We start from the raw sequence: 21,123 nt of genomic DNA, 5'->3' as shown, positions 1-21,123 counted from the left end.
CCTATCCAGGACATCAAACACACTCTTACACTGCAGCACACTGTGAAGCAGGTCTTCCCCACAAAACTCTGTTTCATCTTCAATAATCATCTTCCTTTTTCCCACAACCATCCAATCACTCATTTCTTCAGTGTCAGGAATTTCAGTGGTACATTCTGGGAACCATGACACCTGCTCACAGGCACTGGGCTCGGGCTCATCTCGCCAGTCCACATTCAACTCCTGTTCAAAGCCTTGCAACGTCAGACCCAAGCCTCTTTGACCTTTCTGGTTAGAGGCCTCAACGATGTCCTTCCGACTCTGGTTGTATTTACCCAATCCTTCACTTTCCCTGAAGCCCATTTGGCTTCTGGGAGATGCTGTTATACATGCAACAGCGGGAAAAAGTTCCCTCCACAATAGAGTTTGCTTTGAATGCATCATCAAAAGACAGCTGCGTTGCTTCCCCTTGGTCTCACTGTCAGGCTTGTAGTAGATACTTTTGCTGCATGATTGTTAGAGGAGGGAGGTTCATCATCAGATGTAGAGCTGAGGCTCAGGGCAAGCTCTGCAACTCTTTTCTTCTGTTTCTTGCTAGAGGCAATGCATTCTGGATCATTTCTCTTCTTTATTGTTAACGGAGGGGAGAGGGCAAGCTGCCAGGGAGCGGAGAGGGGGGTCAGGCCACCGCTGCTGCTGCTGCTACTGGGCCCAGCCCTGCTGCTGCCAGAACTGCCAGCTCCTCCCTCACTTTCGTTTTCCAAGACCTGTTATAGATATAGTTATTAAGAAAGTTTGGTATTGGCTAAGGCTAGACATATAAAGCAATGGAACAGAACAGAGTCCAGAAAGAGACCCACACCAATTGTAAGACCAATTTACTTTCAACAAAGGTGCCAAGATAATTCAATGAGAGAAAGGATAGTCTTTTCAACCAATAGTGCTAAAACAACTTAATATTCATACTAGAGGCCCCGTGTATGAAATTTGTGCACTCAGGGAGGGGAGTCCCCAGCCTGGCCTGTGCCCTCTCACAGGGTGGGAGCCCCACGATCTATCTCCCCAAAGAGGTAGGCCCCACCCACCCACCCATCCGGGGCTCCTTGATGGATTGCCCCAGAGAGGTAGGCCGGAGCTGGGGGTCCCGCCTCTGTGCCAGGCGGAGCTGCCGGGACCCTCCTCCACGCCACACATGCAGCGTCAAGTCCCCGCCCACCCACATGCGCCCGCTGAGCAAGCAGCCACCTGGTGATGGATTGTTATGGCGTGAGGGCATCATGGCATGAGGCCATGACGACACTTTGGCTTTTATTAGCATAGATGAAAAAAATAACCTGACCCTTACCTCCTGCCAATTATAAAACTTAACTTGAGATGGCACACAATGCAATCTACAGATCGTGTATCATGGAAATGTACACTTGAAAACTATATGATCCTATTAATAAATGTCACCCAATAAATTTAATAAAAATATTTTTAAAGAAATGGATCATAAACCTAAATGTAAAAACAGAAACAATAAAACTATAAGAAAAACAATGCAGGTGAAGAATCTTTACAACCTTGAGATATGGTAGAATATTTTAGCTAGGACACAAAAAAGCAGGACCATAAAGGGAAAATGATAAACTGAACTTCATCAAAATTAAAAACTTCAGCTCTTCTAATGACAGTGCTAAGGAAATAAAAAAAGTAAGCCACAAACTGGGAGAAAAATAATATATATATATATCTCACAAAGGTCTGGTATCCTGAATATATAGAAAACTATTACAACTCAATAATAAAATAATCCAATTTTTAAGTGGGCAAAAGATTTGAACAGACACTGCCCCAGAGATGATATATAAATGGTCAGTGCGCACATGAAAAGATGCTCAACATCATTAGTCATCAGGAAAATGTAAATCAAAATAACAATGAGACGCCACATACCCACTAGGATGACTCTAATGAAAAAGACAAGCATTGGTAAACATGTGGTGAATTAGAACTCTCATATATTGCTGATAGAAATGTAAAATGATAAAGCCACTTTGGATAATTCCTCAAAGTTCCTCAAAAGATTAAATGTAGAATTACTATATGATCTAGTAACTCCATTCCTATATGATTTACCCAAGAGAAATATAACACATGTCCACACAAAAACTTGAACGTGGATGTTCATAGCCCATTTTCATATTGGCCAAAAAGTAAAAGAACCCAAATAGCTATCAAATGTTGGATAAATAAAATGTAGTACAATAAACCTTTGATTTTGCAGATCTCAATTTAACGGACTTCAAATTTAATGGACAAAATTTCTGGTCCAAATGTCATAGGTGAAAATGCTTTTAACCAAGATTTGCTTATAATTAAATTAATAGGTTATTTTTTTGTTGTTGTTATTAATTCACTGTTATTTTTTAAATATATTTTTATTGGTTTCAGAGAAGAAGGAAGAGGGAGAGATAGAAGCATCAATAATGAGAGAGAATCACTGATTGGCTGTCTTCTGTATGCCCCACCCTGTGAGTTGAGCCTGCAACACAGGCATATGCCCTGACCAGGAATCAAACCGTGACCTCCTGGTTCATAGATTGACACTCAACCACTGAGCCACACTGGCCAGGCGATTTAACAAATTTTAGAATATAGACCATATGTTAGAAAAAACACTGTAGTAATTTCACTGACATAAATAAATATTACATATCTATAACCATAGTCTACATATTTAAATCCAAGAGTCACCTCGGTATACAATGTTTGGCAAATGATTAGCACATGATAACACCACATCATGCACTCTATAATTGGTTCTGTTGTTTCGTGGTATGACTTCCTGCAGCAGTTTTAACTTGTGCCTGCAGGCTGATGTTCCCATGCGCTCTAAGCCAAGTCCCAGCCGTGTTACTCGCAGTGACTTATGAATGCATGCATTTACTAGACCTGTTCGGTATAAATTTAAAATTACTGTAATACAAACAGAAACCTTTTCTGTGAAAAGAAATTTTTCATACATACTTAATTTTAATTATACAAACATGTCTACATAAGTAAAAACAGGTAAACTAATTTGTCAATTTTTTAACATATGCATTTGTTATTATATAACGGACTTTCTCAGCTTTAAAGGACAACCCCTCACTTGAATCAGACCATTATACTGAGATTTTACTGTATATCCATAGGATGGAATATCATTTGGCAATAAAAAGGAATAACGTACTGATATATACAACACTGATGAACCTCAAAATCCTTATGTTAAGTGAAAAAAAATCAGTCACAAGACCACATATTGTATGATCTCATTTACATAAAATATCAGAATGGGTAAATTTATAACAGAAAGTAGATTAGTAGTTTTCTACAGCTGGGGAATTAAAGGAAAATGTGAAGTGACTGCTAATGAGTATGAGGTTTCTTTTTGGTGTGACAAAAATGTTCTAATGTGGTGATGGCTGTACAACTCTGTGACTATAGTAAAAAACACTGAATTGTATACTTTCAATGGATTAATTGTATGGTATGTAAAATATTTCTCAGTAGAGCTGTTACAAAGAAATACATACAGCCCCAAATTTGAGGACTAGAAGAGGAAAGCACATGTGAAGAGATGTTGCTTCAGATATCAAGTAATGCATTACTTGAATTACCACCACAGATCACTTCCATTGCAGAGACTACTGAAGAAGGAATAAATGATCCCTATAGTGGCTTGGTTCTTTCTAAGACATAAATGTATGTAACATATACTGCTTCCTTTTAAGAATCCTGTAGATAGGTTTTAGTCAAAACTATCTAGGCAATGAAACAGCTATAAAATTTTTCTAGGCCTATCTAGTAAACTTATTTTAAAATCAATTGCCTAGCCGTGAATAGGAAACAATCCTATATAATAAAAAGATAATATGCAAATCTACTGAACAGCTGAATGACAGGTTGCTGTGACATGCACTGAACACCAGGACCTGCCCCCTGGTGGTCAGTGTGCTTCCACAGGGGGAGCGCTACTCAGCCAGAAGCTGGGCTCAGGCTGGCAAGAGCAGCGGCAGTGGCAGAAGCCTCCCTTGCCTCTGTGGCAGTGCTAAGGATGTCTGACTGCTGGCTTAGGCCCACTAAGCGGGGAGGGGGAGCAGGCCTAAGCTGGCAGTCGGGTATCCTCCGAGGGCTCCCAGACTGTGAGAGGGCACAGGCTGGGCTGAGGGACCCCCCCACCACCACCAAGTGCACGAATTTTGTATACCAGGCCTCTAGTTAATAATGGTAAGAATAACAATAATGAGAATTAGCCTCATGATAGAGCTACAAGTAGAATTCATAGGATGTGTCAGATGCAGTAATAGAATGGCATATATCATCTCCAATCCTCTCAACAATCATACAATGAAAATGAGGAAATCAGGATTTAGAGACATTAAGTGACTCGCCCATTCAGGGATTAGAGAGTAAAGCTAGGTGTGAACTTAAGACAACCTGTCTCAAAAAACTGTGATCTTATATGATACTATCTCCTATCTTCAAGAATGAATAAAGCTTCAAACCAGACAATAAACAATAGAAGAGAATGACCACAAATGCCTAATATGAAATTTCTAAATTTTAAAGTTCAAAAGAACCTCAGAGAACATCTATCCAAGTACCTCATTTTCCAAATGAGATGACACTGTCTCTGCAGTCTCTCATCAGCCTTGGCTATTTTCACTACTCTCTGGCCTCTACTATATTCTGAGGCTACCTTCAAGTCTTTCCTGGTAGCCTCAGCATAAATCAAATGACGAATCAGGAGAGGTAAGTTTCAGAAAGTCATGGATTTGCTGAGTAAATTCCCTAAAGTTCATCATTTTAGATTGTAATAACAATAAAAAATAAATGTTCCTGTTACTTGCCTCATATGCAGAATTCTGATTACACAGAATCTGTAATACTGATTTATTGCTACTTTGAACTCTTACCTTTGTGACCACAAGAAACATAGTATAGAGGAACACAAGATCATGCCTTGATATTGACAGGTGCTCAGTGTGCTGGAATGTGAAGATAATTGACCCCAGCAGGGTTACCTTGGCAGGGCTGAAAACAAAACACACTTTAAGTCAGTAAGTAATTACCATAATCTATGTCTATATTTCTCAAAGAGTACTCTACAAAATACTAATTTAATGAGTTATTAATAGATATAACACAAAAATGAGCCCTGTGAAATGCTAAGTTATATAAAACTAAATAAATACCTTTCTTCACAGCGTAAAGTATCAGAGATTTTAGAATGTTCATACATATTGTGACTCTCTGATAGAGTACATTTATTTTTTTTTTAATATATTTTATTGATTTTTTTACAAAGAGGAAGGGAGAGGTAGAGAGAGCTAGAAACATCGATGAGAGAGAAACATCGATCAGCTGCCTCCTGCACACCCACCACTGGGGATGTGCCCGCAACCAAGGTACATGCCCTTGACCAGAATCGAACCTGGGACCCTTCAGTCCACAGGCCAATGCTCTATCCACTGAGCCAAACCGGTTTCGGCGAGTACATTTCTTTATGCGATATTTCTGGAACATATTGGACCACTAACACTTTCTTACAAAGGATCTGGAAGTCCCATGTTTATCAGCATAATTTGGGACAAGTAGATTAGTCCTGAAAAACCTTATAATGCTAAACAGACTTCTTGGATGGAATGGGGGAAGTAAAAGAAAGCTCCCATTTGTAGTATTTTCTCATTTCCATTGCGTAAATATTCCCATCACAACCAACTTCAGGCTGCTGTGTAAAGAGAAGAGAGATACACAATTGGCTCTCATAAAACAATATGAGCTTGCTCCAGCACATAACTTAGCTAACGCCAGCACAGAATATTTGCATTAGCTAATATCTTAATAAATTAATGCTGAACAGTTCAAGTCTACTAATATAAGATGTTATACAAATAAGAAGCACTACTTTAATGTCATGTTTGCCACATATTTAAAGCATATCTCAGTTAACAGATCATTATCTAGCCCTTTAAGATGACTTGAAAAAGATAAATAATAAACTTAGAATGTAAAAGCTCCTATCAGCCATTTTATGAAAAATTGGTAATTAATTTCATTATTACAAGCTAAGAATTGAGTTCAAAACAGGGTTAGGTTTGGGCAACAGGGGTTTGGACTTTGCTTAACAATGATTGGGCAGCATTCCTGTTTTGGAAAAGTAGTCTCTAAAACTTTTTACTGTGTATCCAGCCCTATTGGTAAAAAAGTATTTAAGACACTCCCTAAAATATATTTATCAATTAATTTGTAAATTATATAAATGTACAACTGTTATTATAAAATGTACAGCAAATTGATACTTTAACAAGTTGAGATAAAAAACAAATGAAAGTAGGTTTGTCTTCATGTCATTTTGCTACTCTTTGTTTCTAATAATTTGGTGTCTGTACTATAGTGCCTCATCCTGGGCATCCTCTAGTGCACACACATTCCATTCTGGATTGGGTTCTCTTAAGAGCATATATCCAGAAGCAATGGATCTGAGGAAAAGTGATTGTGGACAATAAATTGGGGCAGGAAATTGGAAAAGGGCTGGGCTTTAGGAAAAGTCAATGAGGTTGGTTAGGAAGATCAGGAAGCATTTAAGAAATTCTTAATAGTAGTTTCCTGTGAAATAGTAAATAAACTATCTGCTTCCAAAATACAGTGGTGGAATAGGCATAGAATAACAGTTATAGGCATTCTCATTCCAAAAACAGAAGAATAAAGTGGTCACTGGTCCTACAGAAGTTCAAAATCCAGCAGGGCAAATTCCATTAGGTTTTGAGGCCTGAGAGCAATCCTCAATGGCTTGAAGTTGTGTCCTCTAAGTCTGCAGTTCCAACCTCTGCACTCAGGGCTCTGGCCTTTACACATGTGACTCCAGCCTGTGTGCCTGGCCTCAGACCTCCAGGCCCACAGCCTCACCTTAAAATAATTCTTCCTTTTCCTTGAAGGGTAGCACATGTTTGCAGCTGAGCAGTTTTATCAGCCTGTGTCCTGCCTGTAGAATGTTAGGAGTCTGACAGCCTTCTTTTATTTCATCTTATCTCTGTCCCTTTCAGTCCAAGCTGGCAATGTCTCTGCTGAAATAACATTTTCAAAGACCTTGTGGGTCTCCTGTGTATGACACAGGAATCCATGCCATTAGTCAAAATGGTCCTTTACAAATCCCACCTCTAGTCCTGGTTTCTGTTGTGATAGCTGAATGGACCCATGTGTCCCATGCCTAATCTCTTTTAACACTAGCAAAAATTATTTAGCAACACCTTTGACTTTCTCTCCACCGCAGGCTTTTCTAGGAACAAGTCTACTAATTTTATCATCTTTTCCAGTCTGGAATGGCTGAGAATTTCCTAAATCATCAAGTCTTGGTTTCTTTATTTAGCAGTTATTCCCTCAAGTCAAATCTTTCCTCTTACACTTTATTATAAGCAGCAAGGAAAACCTAGTACAGAACTTCAACACTTTGCTTCTACATCTCCTCAGCTAACTAACCAAGTTCATTGCTTACATATTATGCTTTCCACAATTCAGCTAAGTTTTCTGTAACTGTATCATCTCTTCAGTTTCTAATATTATGTTGCCCATTTCCTTCAGAGCCCTCACCAGCACCTCTAACATTCATATATCTACCAACATTCTGTTTATGACAATATATGTATTCTCTAAGACCAAATAGGTTTTCTCTGCTATGCAAAAGTATTTGGCAATATATATATGAAAACTTAAGTATATACACACAATCACAAAATATCATAATGGACAAAAATATCATAATTGCCTGACAAATTGTCAATCATATCATTCATCTAATATTTATTGTCTACCATATGGTAGATGCTTGGGATACAAAAGCAAAAAAAAAAAAATCCCTGTCCTTGGCATCTTGTATTCTTTGAAGGAAGTTGGGTGGGGAGGTGAAGCCAAGGGGAGAGGAGAATAAACACAATGAGTAAGTAAATGATAGAATATGATAAATGCTATGTGAAAAAAAGAATAATAGAGGGAAATGCTCCCATTTTAAGCAGGGTAATCCTCACTGAGGTGAGCTTTGAGAAAATACTTTGAACAAAGTAGATAGGGAGGTAGCAACCTGAGAAAAAAGATTCTCGGCAAAGAGAAAAGCTAGTGTAAACCAGACCACGCCAGGCTTTTTCAAGAACAGAGTGTAGTGAACAAGGGAGAGAAGAATAAGAGATGAAGTCAAAGCAAATTGGGTGTGGGGAAGAGACAGACCTTGGAGGGCCTTACAAGCCATTCCAGGGAGTCACTGCAAGGTTTTGAACAGAGGAGAAACATAATTTGATTTTGGTTTTAAAGTCCCAAGAAATGGCTTATAAAAGTATTTCAAGGCATGCACTCAAAATGAGAAAAATTTCCCCTTAATTACACTAATGCCTTATTTATAACTTATCATCATCCAAAACCTTCTTTGTTCTATTTCTGAACTGCCTCAATTCAAGCTTTAAGGAGTACTTTCCAAGTTATATATCCTGGAATTTGTTGGTTCTCAAACATACCTCACCACCCATATTGCTTCTCCACCTTCATTTTTAATCCATTCTAATGAGCTTATTTTCACACGAAGTCTTTCCTTGCCTTGCTTATTATGGCCACTATTCAATAAACCTTTCCCTTCCTGAATTGTGGGAACAGAAACTGTACTTCTCTGTTTCATTTTCAGGTACATTTGGGATACATTTGTGATTTATTTAACACTGGGTCAGTGTCATTAAAGAATATCTAACAATTGAATTTTCTTAAGTAGACACAAAAGGTAGTATGCATCCAACAAGTATAGAGTGGGTTATTTCCTCTAATCTTTTTCTTATTGTTATGTACAATTAAACTCGACTTTCATTTTTAAAGCAACTAATAGGGCTTTATGACAATGCTTTGATTTGTTCTCTTAAACTTGACATTTTACTAAGAGAACTATGTAAATTTGAAATCTGGGTGATTTCATTAATGAAAATACCAAGAGCCTGCAACTGATTCATTTCCATTTAGAGAAGTCTGTGCCTATGTAATTCACTCTCCATAAACTCATACTCCTCTCACAATTCCATAACAATCTAGAAATTTTTGTTTTATTTTATTTCCTAAGGAAAGGAACCCACAAATAAATGAATCAATATAATTTTTAAAACTACATTTGAGAGCAGTCTTTTTGAAAGAATTAAAGTTTCCTGTTTTTCTTCCCATTATCATCACTATTTATTTTTTTCACCTATATTTCATCCATATCTAGAATCCACAAAATGTTTTTAAAAATAAATTTGGTGGGATCTAAGGTTAAAAAGCCAGATTCTCAGTATAGTTTATACCAACTCACTAGGACATCTTCATCCATTCATCAGCTTGTGGTTTCCAACCTCCTTTTACCAATAGCTCAAAATTTGTGATAATGCTACCACCTGCACCTAAAAATAAGAAAATAAAACAAGAATATTTAGCCAAATTTTCTAGAGAAATATTTAAAACAAAGCCATAATTTTACTCCCTGACTTAAAATCCCAAGAGGACCCCAAAATGTAATTTTGGGGAAGAAAAAAGTTGCCTTGTACATTACTGGTACTGACACTATTGCAATTCTTCCCTTTCAGCATATGGCAACTGTCTATTGTCCAATAATTAAATTAAAATTGGGTCCTTAGGCACAGAGATGTGGCTAGAGGTTTGTTTCAGACCTGAAAAATAAAATCCTCTGTTTTACTATTTCCTTCCCTGATATTAGTTTTAGGTGAAATACACTATAATAGGAGATTGGAGAAATTTGTTCAATTCCTACATACAAAAGAACTCAACAATAAAGGTAAATAATGCAAAGTAAACATGAACCCATAATCAATCATATTTACCATTTCCAGTTATTTAGAATTTTAAAAAACACACAATTTTTTTTTACATGCAGCACATAATTTCTTATGTAAACTTGGTTTATTTATGATGGCACTACACCTTAATTAATTATGAATCCCTCCGATTCTGGGGCTGCTAATGAAACCAATCATAAAAATTTTATATTGTAAGACAGTTGGGCTCAAAATAATGGCTGGTGAAAAGTGCTAGTTTTAAATTAACTTTAATAGTTAACAGGAACAAGGCTTCCAACCTCCAAAAAGACATTATTAAAGTATATGGTCCTCATTAATATAACTAGAGAACTGTTCAGTAGTTGTAGTACACCAATAACAGAACATCTATGAACATATACTGTTAATATTACCTCGGGCCCATCCAATAGCTATCATGACTATCCAGCCATTTTTGTAATGGCTATTAGCATGTGTGACTCCACCTACTATTTTCCAAGTTCTGGTCACTTCCTTCATTCCTGCAGCCAAGAGTTGAACAGGTAGAAAAGAATAGCCCTGGGAAACTAGGTCACATGGGCAAAAAAAAACAATATACCTGAAATTAAAATTTAAATATTTTTATAAATGGAATCAGAACAGAAATAACAATACAGCTTGTCAGCAATAACAATTTGGCAAAACACAACAAACATAAATATAAATTCCATATAAACATGGAATTTTACTTTAAGACTATAGATTGAGCAGAATCAATTTTTTAAAAACCCCATGAAATCCTCCTACCTAATAAAAGAGCAATATGCAAATTGACCGCACCTTTGCTACGCCCAAGCCACGCCCACCAGCCAATCAGGGTGAATATGCAAATTAACCCAACCAAGATGGCGGTTAATTTGCATACCAAGACAGCGTAGAAAGAAGCCAAGCCTGCAGAGGGGAGCGAAGCTGCGGAGAAGCAAGCAAGCGGGGCGACAGAGAAGGAAGGGAAGCAGGCGGGGCCAGGGAGAAGGGAGGAAAGCAGGCGGGGCAGCGACCGCAGCAGGAAGCCCTATTGCAGGAATCTTCCTGCAACGGGCCACTAGTACATATAATAATCTGCCAAAAAGTCATGGTCCGAGGGAAATTTCATCTTGTTTGGACTTCTGAATACTCTATATATGCAAAAAGTATTTACTGAGTTCCTAATTTGTGCCTATACTCTTCTAGAAGCTCAGTACTAAATCCACTAAAAAAATAAAGCAAATGTATAATCACTTTAGGGTAAGGGGTCCTCTAAGTAAAGTGCCTTTTTCTCTAGGAAAGCTGAGCAGGGACTGCATTTCAACGCCCTAACATCTTCACCTGCGCCCCTTTGTGCAGTACATAAACTGCAACCTATACAAGAAAGGTCATAGCTCTCAAGGATACAGATTTGTATTAAGGAAAAATATGTTTCATAGAGCTGAAAGAAATGAAGCTTGTTCTTCAATTCAGTCGAGTAAGATTAAGTTTTTTGTTTTTTTTTTTAATATATTTTATTGATTTTTTTACAGAGAGGAAGGGAGAGGGATAGAGAGCTAGAAACATCGATGAGAGAGAAACATCAACCAGCTGCCTCCTGCACACCCTCTACTGGGGATGTGCCCGCAACCAAGGTACATGCCCTTGACTGGAATCAAACCCGGGACCTTTCAGTCTGCAGGCCGACGCTCTATCCACTGAGCCAAACCGGTTTCAGCAAGATTAAGTTTTAACCAATTAAATTGTGATACTAGTTTAAGATAATTCACTCCTCCTCAGGTGAATTATTTTTTGAAGCTTCATTTGTTCTAAGCATCTGTTCAAACAGTTTAGCAGTAGTGTTAAATTGTAAAACACTCTACATTTCTCCCCCCATTCCTAAAAATACTCTCTAGCTGACAATTTTGTGCTTAAAGCAGAATGTATCTTCTTTCTAACGGAGTGGTATGGAATACACTGTATGAAATAAGTATTATATTGCTTAAAAAAGAAGTTGATAATCTTATTGCAATTCATGATTCATTAAGTAAGAATTCCCAAATCTATGCATGGAATATGAAATCTATTTGCCAAAATACTGCTTCAGAGACCCTACACAAGATGCCATAGTTTGTTCAGCCTGAGGCATTCTTCCTTCTTTTTTTATTTTTCATTCTTTCTATCTCCACCTATCAATTCCTTCTAATTCTTCAAGGTCCCACTCAAATAGTACCATATACACTGACTCTGGGAGTTTTGTTTTATTTAATATTCTCAGCTCAGACTAAATTCTAATGGCTCTGTACCACTAAAACAATTGGTTCCTATAACTAAACATAGATCCCTCTTAATACATTTTTCCTTTATGATACACAGGGTGGGGCAAATGTAGGTTTACAGTTGTTCATATAGAAAATAATACAATAATCTATATATAGCCCTAACTGGTTTGGCTCAGTGGATGGAGTATCGGCCTGTGGACCGAGAGGTCCCGGGTTCGATTCCGGTCAAGGGCATGTACCTTGGTTGCGGGCACATCCCCAGTGGGAGTGTGCAGAAGGCAGCTGATCGATGTTTCTCTCTCATCGATGTTTCTAGCTCTCTGTCCCTCTCCCTTCCTCTCTGTAGAAGGATCAATAAAATATATTAAAAATAATAATAATAATCTATATATATAAAAGCTTAAGCGACTGAACGACCAAACGACCGAACGACCGGTTCCTATGACGCACACTGACCACCGGGGGCAGACGCTCAACGCACAGGATTGGGCTCCCTCCTGCCTGGATCGGGCCAAAACCGGCTATCCGATATCCCCCTGGGGTCCTGGATTGCGAGAGAGCGCAGGCCAGGCCAAGGGACCCCACTGGTGCACAAATCCGAGCACTTAGCCTCAAGTTATTAAATAATAGTACAAGAATAAACTCTGTGTTTTGTGTACTCTCAGCTGTAAACCTACTTTTGCTATACCCTGTATAGAGGCTACAATTCTCATTATAACAGACTTCAGATGGCAGGAATAATTCATCTTGTTATCCCCTCACCTAAATCTCAGCACAATGAAAAGTAGTCTTGAGTTAAATAATTTATTAACAGTTAATCTCCAGGCAAAATACAAAATATATCAAATCAAAGAATAAGTTGATAATTAAAAAGTTTGAGAGAAAGGAATAACTACCTGAGATAGTAAAAATCTTTTTGAAAATAACTGGTATGTTTTAAAAATTTTACATGTTCATATAATATTTTGAAAGCCTCTATACACCTCCCTCTTTAAATCTAGAACTGATTTCTAAGAAGTTAGCTAGATATTAGGGGGAGAAATGAGTTACACTTAAATACGCAATTTTAAAATGTATTTTTAAATAAAATTACAATATTTTGGTATCCACTGTAGACCAGATTAAGAAAGGGGGATTTGGTTTCTAAAGTGAAACATTCAAACGAACAACAAAAACAAAAATACAAATGACACCACTTTCATTCTCTACACTGAGACTATCTTCAACAAATTAGAAACCTATACTATTACAAGAGCAATCTTGGATCTTTTATATTCAACTATGTAACATTATGACATACAATCCAAAATTTGTAATTATTGCTATTTTTAATAAATAAGTCTTTATTCCATTTAATCATGTATCTCTAAAGTATACCTATAATAAGCTAACATTTAAAACAGAAAATAGTTCTTATTTCAAGTGTTAAGTAGTCACAGGGCAAAAGAACAATTGTTTATTGTGCTCAGTACACTTATAAGTAAACATATCTGACTAAGGGTTCCTTAAACAACCATTCCTACTCTATAACACAAGTTAGCTTTTTAAAATTTCTTTAATGAAACACTCAACCAATACTCATTAAGCAATCATTATGTCCCGCCTTCTGTAAAAATGATCACTTCACCTTTAACTAAAATTGTCACATCTGAAAAACTTTTTTCAACTTGTAAAGTGCCTATAGAAAACATCAGAAAAGAAGAAATGGAACATAATGAATAAGAAATGGAACAAAAGGGCAACTGATTTCTCATCCTTTTTTTTTTTCTCATTCACTTTTAAGTTATTTCAATTAAGGATGAGGAAAAAATGACAAAGAATAGTGCGAAGTAACAGAAGTTAATCTAAAACAGGATACAATCAGAATGCTAAGCCACTAACAAATGAAAGTTAAACCAATTTAAGTAAAGATTAAAATAGAAATTAGGTTAATACCAAGAGTTGAGCAGAGAGAAGCTTCCCATGGTTAGCCACTGAGAACTCTGTTTTCATTCTACTATTAATTCCATACCTCTATAAAGATAGTATTACTTAACCAAGCCAAACAAAACTATAAACTAAATATAGTTCATATTAGCACAATAGGACACCTTTGTTTCTGCTCTTATTACTCTAAAAAAAATAATAACCTTATATGATTTGAAAAAGACTATTGCAGAATGACAGACGTATAAAACTATATATTTTCTTGTATTTTTCCTCATAAAAATGCCGTTATGCAAATATGCAATATATAATAGATATTTGAAGTTTAAATAAAACAAACAGGGATACAAAAATCAACACACAGAAAAATTACGACATGTTTATTTCCCCCAGAAACAGTTTCAAAAGGAAAAATCCTATGAAAGTGTATACTGTCTTCCCAACAGTTGTTCCCCTTTGCCAGTAGATGGTGCTAATCTCCAGATGTGAGCACCACCAGCTATTGTACTAAAAAAAGATGACCTTTCCAATAAGTGCATTCATAGAATCCCTTAGTTTAACTTGTTAGAGTTTAAAGTACATTCCAATCACTTTATCTCTCAAATTAAAATCAAATGAACAAAGATTATATGTTCTCAACATTAAAACCTTAAAAAATAATAAAATATAATGTGTCCTTAAGCAAGTATCATGTTTTATAATTAAGGGTCTATGAGAACAGAGATAATATTTGTATTTCCAGAATCCAAAACAATCTACTACATAAGCACAGACGAAAGGACTAGATACCCTACGTTTTGAATCCTGGCTCCTTGGGCAAGTTATTTAATGCTTTTTGCTTCACCTTAGCCTTAAATGAGAATAAAACAGTATCTATCTTACAGGTTTCTTGTGAGGTATACAAGAGATAATATATGTAAAGCACATAGAAAACTGTCTGGGACATAGTAAATATACATCAGTGGTTGCTATTGTTGTTGTTTTGTAATGACCAACAAAACTAGAATTGTTAAAATGCTCACCAGCAGAAGAATAAATAAAATATAGATATTAATATAATAAATTATGTAGCAGTGAGAGGGAATGTACTATAGCTACATACAAAATACAGATTAATCTTAGTAACATAATGTTCAGTGAAGAAAACAATCCCAGAGAACTATATACAGTCATGTGTCTCTTAACAGTGGGAATATGTTCTGAGAAATGTGTCGTTAGGCAATTCTGTTGTGCAAACATCATAGAGTGCACTTACCGCACAGGGGACATCAAAACTAATGGCAAGGGTTCTGGGAAGATGGTAACAGCAGGAGCCCTTAGATTTTGATCTCTTCAAATCTCCACATAAAAACAGACAATGCATCTACACAACAAAACCAAAATCCCATCCATAACACCTAAAACAAACTATGCGGCAAGGTACCCTTTCAAATCCCAAAATGCAGAGACAATTCACCAACACCCACAAGGCCTGCACTGTTTGAAAGGAAAAACAAAACAATAAGGTGGCAACTAATGAACCTAATAACAACTCCCAAGTATAGCCAATTAGGAAAACACTGACAGTAGCTGAAACTAGGAGGGATTTTGGCACCTCTAATACTCCGTGAGACAAAAGGTCCAAAATAAGAAGGTCTGAAAAGAGGTTGAATCAATTTAATCACCATGAACTTCCAAAACTGATCCACCTAGACTATATTCTAGAACAAGCCCACATTAAGAAGAAACTACTGGTGTAAAATCAAAACTGAGGAGAATAGAACAACAGAAGAAAGAGGAGACCCAGACCAAACTGGGGCAGGAGAAAAGACCTAGGAAATCTCAGAATGCAGGCCAACCTCTTTAGAACACTGGAGAAAGACAACAGAGGCAGAGCTCTACAAAGTCAGAAAAACTTTCCTGAATTCCACCACATGCTAAAAGTTAAATAAACCTAATTACCCATAAAAGTGACCAACAGAAAAGGATCAAGGTAAAATCCCAAATTTATTATAAGAAATAAATAAATAAATCCTGCAGACAATAAATCCCTACAGAAATCACTCAAGAAAATATGTCCATAAAACATAACAAAACTGCAACCTACTATTTTAAAGCAAGCTAAAGACATTATGAAAGTGGTAAGAATACATAAAAGAACAACATACATCACAATTAGAAAAACTGAGGACTGAAGATAAAATACTCATGAAGTAAGAAAAAAATAATTTTACAAATGAAGATCAAACTGGAAGAAAAATAAAAGAAATAAATATAAAAGTGTCTTCAAAACACAGAATACAAAAAAGGAAAATATTTTAAATTTTAAGATAAAAGGTTCACTAAAGAAAAGCAAAGGAAGGATAATATACCAATAATAGGAGTTCCTGAAGAAAAGGGAAGAGCACAAATACTAAAATAACTTTCTCAATTAAAAAATAAATGTGTAGCTACTAAAAAGACATATAACACACCTAAGAATACTGACCCAGAATAAACAATGCTAAGACATATTTTGTTTAAATTTTTAGGCTTTGAATATATGCACTCCTATGTTCACTGCAACATTATTTACAATAGTATATAGTGTGGAAAAGTATAGTATGGTTGCTAGTTCAAAGATACAAACAGCCCAAGTACTCATCAATAGGTGAGTGGATAAAAAAGCTGTGGTACATTTATACATTGGAATACTACTCATCCATTAAAAAGGAGAGAATCTTACCTTTTACAAGAGCATAGATGACCTGGAGTATATTATGCTAAAGGAAATAAGCCAGTCAGAGAAAGACAAATACCATATGATTTCATTTACATGTGGATCTAATGAACAAAACCAACAAGCAAAACAGAAACAGACTCATAGATACAGAGAACAGACTGGTAGCTGTCAGAGGGGAGGGGAAAGGGGGATTGGGTGGAAAAAGTAAAGGGATTAAAAAAAACACACAAAACACTCATAAACAGACAACAGTATAATGATTACCAGAGGGAAAGGGGGTAAGGGAAGACAGGAGAGGGTAAAGGGGGAATAAATAGTAATGGAAGGAAATGACTTGGGGTGGTGAATACAATATATAATTTTATTAACTGATGTCACCCCAATAAAGTTAATTAAAATATTATTAGACTTTACTGGGGGAGAGGAATCTTTTGGGCATCTAGAAAAAAAAAAGCATGTGACTTATAAGGGAAAGAAAATTAAATGATCATCAGATTTTTCAAGAAAACAGAGTAACATTTAAAGTATTCAAAGATAGAAAATGTGATCCAATGACTTTTATCCGGTAAAATTCACTTTCAAGAACAAAAGATAAAAACTTATGAATATGTGAGAATTCAGGGACTACTGTTCTTGATGAATCAACTAGAGAATAAGCTTTAGACAACCAAAGTTACTAGAGAGACAAAGACATAAGGATTGGTGATAAGCATTAAATACACAGTTAGATATGAAACTAAGACTAAATAAGGATTAAGAAGAGTATATAGTACGGAAAACTATAGTACAGTTGCTGGTTCAATTACCAGTCAGGGCACATGCCTGGGTTGCAGGCTTGATACCCAGTAGAGGGCATGCAGGTGGCAACCTATTGATGTTTCTGTCTCACATTAATGTTTCTCTCCCTTCTCTCCCTCTCCCTCCCTCTCTCACTCATAAAAAAAAAAAAAAAAAAAAAAAAAAAAAAGAAAGAAATCAAAGGACTTGTATGCATGTAAGCATAACCAACGGATGCAAAACTCTGGGGGGTGAGGGCATATATGAGTGGGGTGGGGGGGTGGCAATGGTAAGATATGTACACATAAATACCTTAATAAAAAAAATTGAAAAATAAAATAAATAAAAAATAAAAAAAATAAAAAAAAAAGAAAGAAATCATAGTCTAAATGCATGTGACTAAGTCTAAAAAATCTAAGTCTAAATTTTCTCTTATGTTAAGGGGGATAATAAAAGATCTGAGGTTAACAAATAATTAAACACTATACTATTAATTCACTATATAAAAATGCATTTCTGCCCAGTGGCGTGGCTAAGTGGTTGAGCATTGACCTATGAACCAGGAAGGTCATGGTTCTATTCCCGTAGGGGCACATGCCCAAGGTTGCGGGCTTGATCCCCAGTGTGGGACGTGCAGGAGGCAGCTGATCAATGATTCTCTCTCATCATTGATGTTTCTTTCTCTCTCTCCCTCTCCCTTCCTTTCTCAAATCAATACAAAATATATATTTTTAAAATGCATTTCTTATTTTTCATGTGTAACATACCTTTTAGCTTAAGCCAAGAAAGAATATTATTTTTAGAAAAGCAAGTTTATTTCATTGAAGCAATCAACTAGCCAAGATCTAAAATTCCTTGCTACTCAAATACAGAAATCCCTTAACTAACAACATACAAAAATCCATTCCTTTAGAAATGTAGTTACTGAACCTACAACTGTACCTACTACACTATCCTATATAATAAAAGTGTAATATGCAAGTCGACTGAATGGCCGCAATGGAACAACCATCCAGACGACCATCCGGGACAATGCTATGACACCCACGGGTGCCAGGCCAGCCAAGGCAGGAGCGATGCGATTTGTCGGGGACCCGGCCATTGCCCCATGATCGCCCCGCAGAGGAAGGCTCAGGCCACCGGCCGGCAGGGCGATCAATCGGGGGGCTCCCTCTGTGAGGGAAGCCTGGGTCCCGGGTGCCTGCAGCCAGAGGGAAGCCCAGGTCCCGGAGGGAAGCCAGTGCTGGCAGCCAGGGGAAGGAAGGCCTACTCTTACACAAATTTTGTGCATCTGGCCTCTAGTTAACAAAATAAATCCCTGCTCTGGTAGGCTGTTATTCTACTGGAGACAAACCAACATAAAAAGAAATGAACAGATAATATGTCAGGTAGTAATCAGTCTAAGAAGAAAAATAAAGGATGATGTGATAGTCATGAAAGAGGAGGTGCTATTTCATTCTGTCTGAAAAAAAGAAAATATGAAGCTTCTGGGGAATGTTAGCAAGAGAGAAGATAGCAAGCACAAAGGCACTGAATTTGAGTTGTAAGAATCCAAAACAATTTCTACTCATTTTCTTCACTTCAAAACTATATTCAAAACAAATCAATGTTAAATCTTATAAGGCTCCCAAAAATCCAACAGAGTATGACTTTGGTATACAGTTGGTCGCATTATTGATTTTCTCCTGTGGTATGTCCGTGTGTATGGGTTACGTTCATAAGATAAACTATTTGGGGCCAAATATTTGATGGTCTTTCATATTTGAAATGCTTCAACTAAAGATACATTAAGACAATGATAACAGTAACTGCCTCTGGGAGAGGATAAGAGAGAAGAAGGGTAAGAAAGAAACACACTTTGCACATAAAACCTTTGGGATTATTTGAGCTCCTTCCTTTGCATATGCATTAACTTTTCAATAACATAAAATATTTTTAAAGAAAAAAATTCCATTTACTAATAATTTACAAAACATTTTAAATATCTAATAGTTCACCAAAAGGCAACTTACCAGATTGAAGATGCCAGTAATATATTAGTGTTGTTTGCAAGAAACCTCAATGGAGGCTCTGCAAGCAGTAAACAGGATAAAATTCCTCCACCAAAACAGTGGAGCATAGCAGTAAACCAACTTGAAATAGGATTCTTCCATGCCACTGCCGCTGCTCCTGAAATGGTAAAGTAAAAATGGTATGAGAGAGTTGTATACTAAATAACTCCCAAAGTACCAGTGGTACTAAAGAAATAGCAACTTTTTAATTTCATAATTTTCAAAATGTATCATTACTCATGGGTGTGACAATCACAATCATCATGAATATCTTTTGTTCTTTAAATCAAGACTAAAAACATTTGTTAAGACATGGGTGATTTGGGGCAACATTAAAATACGCTGTTCAGGCTCTTATCACCAGTTTCCTAGTAGCATAAACAATATCCACACCTACAATATCCTTTCATTCCCAACCCTACTGTAAGTACTCTCGGTTGAGATGTCAAAAAGATATATTAAGAAAAATGTATAATCTTAAGTACTTAAAAAAAAAATTGAAAGTCTAAATAAATAAACTTTCAACACGACAGGCTAGAAATAGAATAAAATAAACCCAAAGGTGAAAGTTCATGAGGAACAGATATTTACATCATCACAAAATGTCTCTGAATGCTGAGGCTAGGACTTCCAGTACTATCTATAATAATCTATAATAATAAAAGGATAATATGCTAATTAGACAGGATGTCCTTCCAGCATCATTCTGAACAAAGCCGGGGCCAGAGCAAAGCCCAGGTCCCAGGTGCCTGCCGGAGGTCAGAGGGAAGCAAGTCCAGGTCTTGGGTGCTAGAGGGAAGCCAGTGCGCAGCCGGGGGAAGGAAGACCCATTCTTGCACTAATTTTGTGCATCGGGGATCTAGTGCTGAATAAGAGTGGTGAAAGTGAACAACCCTGTCTTGCTCTTGATCTGAAGGGAAACACTTTTGGTTCCACACCCCCCAGCTCTGGCTGAGTATGATGTTGACTATGGGTTTGTCTTATATAATAGCCTTTATTATGTTAAGGTATGTTCCTCTCTAGTCCCACTTTGCTGAGTTTTTATCATAAACTAGAGGTCTGATGCATGAAATTTGTGCAAAGGGTTCAGCCCCCACAAAAACGGCAGCTGCCTCTGCCTTGGCCCCCGCCCACCATGGCTTCGTCCGGAAGGACATCCAGTCTAATTAGCATATTATGCTTTTATTATTATAGATGGGTGCTGCATTTTGTCAAATACTTTTTCTGCATCTATTGATATAACCATATGATTTTTTTTTTTTTAAATCCTCATCCAAGGATTTTTTTCCATTGATTTTTCAGACAGAGTGGAGGGAGGGAGAGAGGAGAGGGAGAGAGAGAAACATCAATATAAGAAAGACACATTGTTTGGCTGACTCCAGCACGCACCTCGACCAGAAATCAAACCCAAGACCCTTTGGTCCATGAGCCAATGCTCCAACCACTGAGCAAACTAGTCATATGATCATTATCCTTAATTTTGCTTGTGATACATCACAATAACTGATTTGTGGATATTGTATCAACCTTGCATCCCCAGAATAAATTCCACTTGATCATGGTGTATGATCTTTTTAAGAATTGATGGATTCAGT

The 21,123-nt window shown here is 36.8% G+C and overlaps 1 protein-coding gene across 2 annotated transcripts in view; it reads right to left on the bottom strand.

Moving 5' to 3' along the window:
- Positions 1–21,123, bottom strand: part of TMEM38B (transmembrane protein 38B) — a 43,244-nt gene that overhangs the window by 6,591 nt on the left and 15,530 nt on the right. For both annotated transcript variants that reach the window (XM_008141830.3, XM_054727226.1), the window contains exons 2-5: positions 19,490–19,646; positions 10,223–10,407; positions 9,329–9,416; positions 4,926–5,043 (exon numbers count right to left, since the gene is read on the bottom strand). In XM_008141830.3, the coding sequence (XP_008140052.1) occupies positions 4,926–5,043; positions 9,329–9,416; positions 10,223–10,407; positions 19,490–19,646 (548 nt within the window). The remainder of the gene's footprint in view (positions 1–4,925; positions 5,044–9,328; positions 9,417–10,222; positions 10,408–19,489; positions 19,647–21,123) is intronic.

Source organism: Eptesicus fuscus, chromosome 15 (assembly GCF_027574615.1).
Source record: "Eptesicus fuscus isolate TK198812 chromosome 15, DD_ASM_mEF_20220401, whole genome shotgun sequence".
NCBI lineage: Eukaryota > Metazoa > Chordata > Mammalia > Chiroptera > Vespertilionidae > Eptesicus > Eptesicus fuscus.
This window is presented reverse-complemented; position numbering and strand designations above follow the sequence as displayed.